Genomic DNA, 10143 nt, shown 5'->3' on the forward strand with positions numbered 1-10143 from the left:
GAACTCAACATACAAAGATTTATTTTTTTACAGAAATAAATACTAGACACATTTACAAAATACACGCATATTTCACTTGAATTCATTCACGGCATAAAAACAGAATTTTGCTTCATTCATGCCTTAGTGTCCATAATGACATGACCCTGTGCATCTTTTAACCGCACACGTCCTGTTGGGTATTGTGTCTCCTGCCGTCCATCTGAGTAAACAGTTTTAACCGTACCATCTGGATATTCACGCCTTTTAAAATCTGTAGTGTGGATCTCCCGCTGGCCTGTGTTAAACTGGATCACTTTACTACCATCCCTGAAAGAAAGCAGAATAAAAATGATCCAACTTCAATATTGTTAGGAGTTTCTATCATGCCACACTGAGGTGGAGGGCCACAAGTTGTACTCACGGATTCAGCTGTATTATTGTTCCATCTGTCAGTACACTTTCCTCTCTTCCTTCGGGATAAAGAGTCTTGACCGTCTGATCAGGAAAAGTAATTTCCTTACGACCATCTGGGAAATGTTTCTCTAAAATAGGCATGGGGGAAGATTTAGACTTAATGTAGTCTGGACATAATACTGGACCTGCAAGTATTCATTTTCAAAGAAATTCAGGCCCACCTGTTTGATTGTTAGGAAACTGAAGCACTTCCATCCCATCAGGGTAGGTGATGTGTGTGGTCTGAGCGTCTGCGTAGTAATAAATCTGAAAGAGAATGACATTAATTAAAATTAAATTAACTTAGTTTTAATTGTAAATTACACCAAAAAACCTTAGCACAAATGCCAAACATTTAAATACAGCATTTAAAATGGCAGGACATGTTTTCACACTTAAATTATCGATGCATTACACAGTGTAAACTTCATAAGAGATGGAAACAACACTCTTCCGAGTCCATAACTCACCACTCTTTGATCAGGCATTGTATGTTTTACATCCCCGTTGAAAAACATGACTTTGACAGTCTGTCCATCGGCAGAGAGCTCTTTCCTTGTGCCATTTGGAAAAACAACAAGTCGGCTTCCATCAGGAAGAACCTTCTCAATCTGAAACATACATGAATATTTGAGTTAGACCCCGAATTCCATTTGAAATTGGCTATTTTGATAACTTTAGTAATGTGACCATCATTTCCTTAATGGAACTGTGTTTTTCCGTTTTGCTTGAAATAGCATTCCCCTCAATGCCAGTACTATTGGAACTAAACAAGACAGATTACCTTGTCTGACTGGGTGATCTCTTCCTGTTCCTCCTCTGGCTGTCCAATGACAGCTTTATTAGGGAGAGAGTTAATCAGTGCAGCATCATGGTTCCTCTGAGACATAACCAGTTCATCTGAACACTGAGTTCCCACTGGACTGTGCTGCCTTTTGAAGATGATGCCCTCTTTCATTTGTTCAGGGAAAAAAGCTGTGGCAAAATGTGATTGATTATTTGTGAGTAAATCTACATGGTAAATCACACTAGTGTTGGGAATCGAAAATCGATTCCAAGTCCGAAATCGGATACTTAAGGTCAGGAATCAATTAATATTTTGATTCTCTTATCGATTCCTTTGTGTGCATTTTAATGTTTTTAAACCATTTAAACCAAAAATGCATATATTGGATCAGTGCAGCTCTTAAAGTGATATCAGCCTAATATTCCTGTGCTGCCGTCTCTATAATAACGTTAATTAAACAACAAAAGAGAAAATTCAGTCACTGTTCTTAACTAAATAACTTTTATATGTTTGCATGTTATTTATAAAGTGCAGTGTTTTTACATTTGATTACAGTTTCTGTACCATAATACCTGAAAATCTTAAAACCATGGGCGTCACTAGGCCCTTTTTAGGGGGGCTTCAGCCCTTAAAATTCTGTCCAGCAGCCCCCCTAAAAAAAATTGTGATTAACCTTTCAAACATATGAAACTGGCGGGAGGCTTCGGCTTCGTCCCATTATTTAATCTGCGTTAATCAGCATGTACTTCAATCCGCTGTGGCGCACGTCAGAAGCAGAGGTGTGTGCGTTGATCTGAGCCTCATTGGTCCGTCACCGCTCGTCAATGTCAAAATATTTGACAAAACCAATCAAATCAGAGTAACGTTAGGCGGGCTTTATGTACGCAGAAGCTGCTGAGGCTGAGCACGAATTTTAGCAGCACGACTCAACGTCAAGTGCGAGATATGTAGCTAAACTAAACGTTTCATATTTGACAGCTGCTTCTTCAAGTCAGAAATGTTAAACTAATTAGCCAAATTAATAAACTTGTCTAATTTCGCCATTTTGATTTGAAATAGGCCTATGTAATCTCATTTATAATAATTAACAAACAATAAATATTAACAAAGCCGTTTTCTTCAGATTAGTCATAAGATTAATAGTAATGAATTTGTGCAGATTGTGAATTAATTTAATAAATTGAGTTACCTAGCTTTCCTGTTAGCCTTTGAAAATGATTCATAAAACATATAAATATCAGTTAAACATACGTTTACTTTCTTCACTGACAAAAATGGAAAAACTTTTATCAGTCATATCTGCCCACTGACATGGTTTTCAAGCTATTGTTATCTATTTTTTTGGCGTTCAGAACATCTTAAAATGCACATATGTAGATCATAGAAATCAAAATTTTCTCGAGGGGCCATGCCCCGAAACGAAATAATAAACAGCCAATATCCTAATATGCATACTAGTAAATTACCAATTTTTTTTTCATACCCTCACTAAAATGAAAATCTTAGAATTGCCCCTGCTTAAAACAGTTTTTTTTCCAGTTGTATTTATATGTGCGCTTGCTAAGTTGTTTATGCAATTTTTTTTAAATAACTGGCTGTTTACTTGTCTTTAATAATGCTTGAAATGTATATTATTTAGGCTAGATGTTTTTGCTATGGTATTTTTAAAGTAAGTACAATTTGATTTATATAGCACTTCTAACGCAACAATGACAAAGTGCAAACACAAAGTGCTTTACACAATAAAAACACAATCATTGAAATACATTAATGAAGAGCTATACACAATACATGAAGAAACAAAATATAATATAAAGTATCAAAACCCAAACTACACAAAAGACATCACCAAATACTAAAAGCATGTCTATACAAGTAAGTTCAGACAACATTTAAAAACAGACACATTCAGATGTTCTAATATCAATTGGCAAACTATTCCATAATTTCGGAGCCCTCACTGCAAATCTCCTTTAGTTTTATATCTAGTTCTTGTAACATCCAGAAGCTTGTTAAAAGAGGACTTCAGACATTTCCCTGATTCATAAGGTCTCAGAAGCTCAGTTAAATATATAAACTCATTTAAAGCTTTATATGTCAACAATAAAATCTTAAATCGTCCTTGAATAAACAGGTAACCAATGTAAAGAAGCTAAAACAGGTGTAATATGATGAAATAACTTTGTTCGTGTCAGTAATCTAGGATTACTAGATTACTGCAAAACCATAGGCAAAAGTTTCGTGTATGTGTTCTTTAGCCTGTTGATTTTTGTTCATGGTATTCAGCTTACAATGAAACATTTTACAATAAGACTTGTGAATATAAATGTGAATGATAACTATGTTTTTTACTTTATTGGAATCAATATTAGGAAACGATAAGCAGAATCAGAATCGTTCAAATTAAAACGATGCCCAACCCTAAATCACTATAAATATGCGCTATTGATGTTGATAAATAATACCTACCCGAGTCTGTGAGAGGAATCTGTGTCTCTGGACTTCCCTTTCTGCTGCTGTTGCTTTGTGAAGTCAGGGAGGGACTCTAGACACACAAAAAAAACAGACGTACTGTCCTAGTAAGAATGTGAAAACTTACACAAATGAACATGTTTATAGGTATTTTTAAGTTATTTAAACAAGCAATCCTTTGGAAAAATGTATATTCAGTTAATTCAGTGTTATGTATGTAAAAGAAAAGCATTGAATCTGCATGTCTATGAAGGGAAGGGTGCAAAAACATTTCAGACCTGCCACTCCACACTTACCCTTGAATCTGTACATTTGGATCCAGAACTCGTTCTATTGCTGGACGCAGAGAACCTTCCTTTTTCTTTCTCTTTCTCAGCACTCTTCCACACACTGAGACGCAGTTTCTCCAGTGTCCGCACTTGGTCTCTGAGGGACGTGTTCTCTGCCCTCAGAGAGTCTACCTGCTGCCGGAGACGGCTCTGCGTGTTGCTCCAACGAGCCTCTCGTTTGCGCAGATCCTCCTGCAGCACGTTTAATTGCTGCTTTAGAGCCTGATACAGACATAAACCATCACATTTAAAACACATAAAACAATTAAACAAGTAGTATAGTGTCCAAATGATACTTTTTCAATAGACGATAATAAAACCGGACCTGGATCTCATCTCGTTCTTGTTTGTCAGGTCTTGCTCTCACAGTTGCTGCATGCTTTTCAAAAAGCTTCTTTTCACGCTGCAGTTTCTTATTTTCCTCCATTTTAATCTCCTCCCACTTTGCAATTTCCTCCATCCTCTTCTTTTCAAATTCAGCCCGGTCTTTCCTGTATTGGAAAGTTACGTTTTCAGTTAATTTTTGTATTTATTTTTTGGCATGAACTGTACATTCATGTTGCCAAAGGCATTTGCAATTTAGTTGCGAGCAATATTGAAAAATATATCAAAATATACAGAGAATTTAAAGAAGAAAGGTAAAGGGCCATACTTGAGATGATCTCTTGTTTCCTGGTTCTCCTGCTTTAGTTTGGCCAGTGCAGCATTCTCAGATTTGAACCTTTCGATCTCTGTTTCCAGCTCTACCAAACGCTCACGAAGAAGTCTCGATTGAGCTAAAAAAGGAAGATGTTTTGTAAATAAATAAATACTTTGATTCAGAAAGGATGCATTAAATTGATCAAACTTGTCCAAATTTAATCAAACTGTTTTCAACGTACATGATAATGAGAAATGTTGAGCACCAAATCAGCATGTTAGAATCATTTCTGGAGGATCATGTGACACTGAAGACATCCCTAGCAAAAATATTTAGTTTTATCTGTAGTTTTACACTGCATTGATTATGATCATTACTTCATTAAGCTTGGTACATACTCCGCAAGAACAAAGAAATGTGTTCGTTTTCTCGAGGTGGCAAGAACAAGAACAAAGTTCGTTCTGGCCAGGACATTCCATACTTCACGAGAAAAGCAGGTGCCAAACTTTTAGGGAGTCCTCAGAGGCCCCGCCCACTGCAGCACACGTTTAAATTTCTGACCAATCACGCAATAGTTCTCGGACACCCACAAGAAATAAGTTCTGCTCAGACGATGTGTTGAGAACTAGCTACAAGAACTCCCAAACCAGGGCTGCGAGAACAAAATGACGTAATTTTGTTCTCGCAGCCCTGGAAGGGAGAACTTTTTTCTCTGTTCTTGTGGAGTATGTAATGGCCTTTAGGATGCAGGTTTGAAGATCTTGAATGTAATTAATATGTTGTTTGTGATGACAATGATTTAAAATATTCAAAAAATTTCAGTAAGCAAATAAGCACATTCAGTAGCTGTATGCAGACTGTTACCTGCTCCTTCTTCACTGGGCATGTACTGTGGTTCCTGCACAGTTACTGGAGGAGAAGGTTTAGCCTTTAGCATTGGAAAAAGCTTTGATACCAACTGGCATGTTGGTGGGGCTTCTTCCTGATTTCCAACTGCATGTGGACTACCACCTACTGGTTTTACCCCCTTAGAGAAAGCAACCTTCCTTTTCAGCGTCCTTTCTGATAAGGACCCCTCTGCAGGACAGCAGGACTCATCCTCAGGTTCATTCCAGGTATCATCGTCATCAAACTCTAACTGGGCCCTTGATTCTACAAGAGTAGAGTCTCCATTGTTACTCGAATTCCTTTCATCCTCCTCTGGACTGCTGGCTCCGTCCCTGTCTTGATAGGTGCTTTTATCATAAGGCAGAGTGGTGGGGACTTGAAAGCAGTGGCTTATGGGTGGATTGGACATGCTGGGAAGGGGTTGCAACTCTGAGTTACTGCACAATGAGTTGTCATCCAACTTTTCATCTGTTTCCTTTTCAGAGAACTCTCTAATTACTTCATTCGGCCCTGTGAAGTTTGCAGTGTTCGTAGGAGGCACTGGTACACTATGGCCCAATGAGGTTCCAGGAGCTACTGTGGGCCCTTGTGCAGATTGATGGGTTGATTTGATGGGTGTGGAGGAGAGACGTCTACGGTCTCTCTGAAGGAGGGTGCTGATGAAGGACGAGTTGCTGGAAAAGGATATTTCATCTGCTGCTCTTTCTAGCAACTCAAACTCTCCGAGTTCGGCACATTCACGCTGGTTATCTTGTTCCCAGTGCTGCCTCCGCTCTGTAAACCACACCTCAAATGAGTTTTCTCCATTACAAGCTTTGTCCTCCACACGTTTACCTGCTCGTTCTTTATTGCCGTTTGTTGTGGTGACACTGTTGATCTTCTGTTTGGATAAGGGATCAGGTTTTCGCTGGAACTGAGCCGAGATGGAGCCCATATTCTGACCCTGGTGTGCAAAAAGAACATGAGGTTGAACGGTCATCTTGGTTACTGGTGCTGTGGTTTTATTCTGAGGAAAGTTCTCTTTGTTGAGCACAGCAGTCTTGCGTTGGATCACATGGTGTGTCGATTTTGAGCCTTCGGTTTTGTTTATCATGGACTTCCTCTTGGACTTCATGTCTGGGCCTTGGGAAAGTTTTGGATTAGGGCATGAGGAGGGCTTGCGGTTAGGTGGACTGTTTCTGTGTGATGGCACAGCTGATTTTCCCATGGTAAACCTGACCAGACCTTCTCCTCGTTTAAGAAAGGGTCTCTTTACCTTCACGCTTTCAGCTGGAGCATTCTGCATAAGTGAAAATGAAAAAAGATGAGAAGATGAGTTATGAAGATAGATGAGGCCAATCCACATTACATCAGGAAAAATGCTTTTCTCCTCAGTCTTTAGCTGAACACATCATTCTTAACATGAACATTAATTTGTACACTAAGTAACCTCATTTCTGTAACTGACCTTGCCCATCAGTCTCTGGTCTTCCATCTTTAGCTGCTCTTCCAGTATTTCCTCAAATGTTCTCAAACCTGATTTGATAGGTCTAAAACAAATATACACTTAATACTTTAACCAGATTGACACAATACATTTGTCCATTGTCAAAGCAATGTATTCCATCTTACAGTTTTGAAGTTTACCTGTCCTGTGGCTCTGAGTTGCACTCTTTTCTATACAGAGTTTGATCTTCTATTATTGATTGAAGTGATTCTTCATAATCAGGATCACTGTCATCGTGTCCAGTGTTCAACTCCACCTCACTTTGTTCCTGGTTCAACATACTGGTCTCTAGAGCAGCATATGAAGAAAGTTGGTCAAAGCTCAACCCGTCTTGATGGTTATCGACCATATAAAATGAAGTTTAGACCACACAGTGTTATGTATTTAAAGTGAGATGCAGTGCCTTCGGCTCAATTTTGCAGTTCAACCCAGGTTAAATGCTCTTGGAATATAGGTGAATGACAAATCATGTACCTGCAGTATTCTGTGGATTTCCCAGAAGTCTTTGTGGTTCATGTTGTAATCTAAGCAGCTGTCCCTGCTGATGGGCTTTTAGTTGCTCCTGCATGCGATGTTGCATTTGCTTCAGCTGGATAAATAAACAAACAAACCATTAAATCATTTACAAAACTAAACCTGAAACATTGTTGATTTAAATGTTGTGACTAAGCAACACATTCTAAATAAGAAATCTAAATTATTGGGCAATTATATGTAAATCAATTGACATATAATTGTGAAAAAGGTAAAATACCATCAAGCAATTCTAACAGAACATCCCTATATCTTGACATATGAGATGAAATCTAATCTAATTAAAATACCCAAGAAGAAAAGAAGCAGACACATTTATTAAAGCAAGAGCTCTGCAAAATTCACATTAATTGTGGACCAATAACTCACCTGTTCAAGCTTAGCTATTAATGGGAGATCCCGTGTGTTTCTTAAAACATCTTGGATACTTTGCATCTCACTGTTTAAAGATGCATCAAACAACTCAGTTTCCCCGAGTGTCTTGCCACTTCCTCCTGGACCGCACACATCCACGCTGGCACAGCTGCTGCTTCGGGAGATAGGTAGCGGGGCAAACTGACAGCTAAAGGAGTCATCGGGATCCCGAACCACCAGACTGCCGCTGCTCCGGACTGACCCCGATCCGGCTTCTCCTGGGGACCCGTTTAATATCACCCCAGCGCGGGAGCTGTCCGGCATCCACTGGGAGAGGAAGTGAAACTGCCCTTGCTGGAGTCCAGCTGGAGATGACATCATGATGGTGTTGGCCCCTCTCAAACCCTAAAAAAGGTGGGTTCACAGATTTACGTTTAAACTGTTGGTCATGTTAACTCCACTGTGTGCAGTTATTCAGAAAGAGAGGGATAGTAATATAAGAGAGTAGAGTACTTTTATTTCTACATGTAGTGGGGTAAGCTGTGGCATATTTTGCTTAAGTTTAGGGTTAGGGGCTAGAGAAAGAAAAATGTATACAATTAACTAATGCATAGTACCATTTCATAGAATTCTTTTGCTGCACACTTTTCATAAACCATCCTGGGAAAGGGTTAATATTTGGGTTATTTAGACTTTTTCAAAGAGTATTCATAACATTATCTCCTGCATTTGAATGCAAGGTGTATCACTATTAGTTGAGTAAATGGCTCGATTTAACCTACATTTACGGTTTTAGGGGAAACAAATTATTAAGTAACTCATGGCTAGTCTTTTGCTTGGATAATGTTTTACATTGTATGAAATTTGTTTTGCATATTTTAGATGCATTTTACCTGCAATGTGGAAAATGTACTTTGTTCAAGCATGAAAAGCTCCACTTTCCTATGAGCATCTCTGTATACGTGGCCACCATAGAAATAGCCTATGACAAAATGTGCACACATCTTACCCCATGACATTTTAATGTAGTTATTATTGCATTTAGAGTACAATCATATTACATTTAGAACGCAGCAGATATGGCATTTATTATATAAGGTATACTTAAAATTACATTATAAATGTGCATGTTTAAATATTCATTAAAGCTGCCCTCAATGTTTCTGCATTAAGTGAATAACTGGTCCTACTGTCTTAAGCCAGGTCATTTAACTACTGGGCATGACCAATTGTTAGTGGCTATTAGCATCTGACTTTTATCCAATTCTGTAAGCTCTCAGTTTCACTCAAAGATAAACAACACACTCAATCAAACAATCTCTGTCTGTCTGCCAGTGCCTCTGAAGCAGCTGCAATTGACATAAATGGAAACTACTTAAAGAAACTGCCAGTGTCGACCAAAATCCTGTATGGTAGGCAGCACATTAAGTTTGAACTCAATCTGCTCGACAACTAACGTTATAAAACAGTATTTTGACACAGCGAGATTGTAAGCATTTTCTTATATAATTCCAGTTTTAAAAAGTCGCTAAAGAGCTGTGAATGAGTATGTCATACCTTGGTTTGGGTTTCCAGAGCGGGTATTTAAAGATTTCAGCAGTTGACGTCTGAACTTTGGTAAGTTTCGAACGATACCGCCATAACAAAGCATAGCCCGCGAGACATGAAAACGAAAGCACCGTTGCATCATGGGAGCTGCAGTCAGAATGTTTTTCTTGTGCTCCTCCCCTCCGTCGTGTTTTAAAGGACTGCTATGAAAGCTTGTTTCCGCCACGGAATTAAAAAAAAAAAAGGTATTTGTGACTTTTATCCCACAATTCCGACGTTTGTTCTCACAATTGTAAGTTTATATCTCACTTTTTTCCTCAGAATTGCAAATTTGGTCTCAGAATCGCGAGATACTGTGAGATATAAACTCGACATTGCCAGAAAAAAAGTCAGAATTGTGACATAAAAAGTCAAATTACCCTTTTTTTATTCCGTGGTGGAAACAATTAGATACTTTGACAGTTATTATTCACGAGCTTTGAAAAAAACCAAGCGACGTCCATATTAGCTAATTATTTTTCATTTAGTAACGTTAAACGATTAACGTTACCAGAGGATGAATATCCATGAGCTAGCCTATTAGGCCTAACGTTACCTTCAATATCCGATACCACATTTACCAGCGAAAGTAACAAACTACCCTATGGTGAGCATCACACACATTTCTCTC

At 38.5% G+C, this 10143-nt stretch overlaps 1 protein-coding gene across 1 annotated transcript; it reads right to left on the reverse strand.

Moving 5' to 3' along the window:
* On the reverse strand, positions 1-9585 carry cpap (centrosome assembly and centriole elongation protein). The gene is made up of 15 exons (XM_079821366.1): positions 9483-9585; positions 7941-8330; positions 7512-7626; positions 7178-7325; positions 6999-7080; positions 5528-6830; positions 4676-4799; positions 4349-4514; positions 3991-4245; positions 3692-3767; positions 1220-1410; positions 906-1046; positions 618-702; positions 404-524; positions 1-309 (listed from the first exon to the last, which is right to left on the reverse strand). Exons 2-15 carry the CDS (start codon positions 8304-8306, stop codon positions 117-119), a joined length of 3366 nt encoding a protein of 1121 aa, XP_079677492.1. The 5' UTR covers positions 8307-8330; positions 9483-9585; the 3' UTR covers positions 1-116.
* Positions 9586-10143: the final 558 nt, after the last annotated feature.

This window comes from Gobio gobio (genome assembly GCF_949357685.1).
Source record: "Gobio gobio genome assembly, chromosome: 7".
Taxonomy (NCBI): Eukaryota; Metazoa; Chordata; class Actinopteri; order Cypriniformes; family Gobionidae; genus Gobio; species Gobio gobio.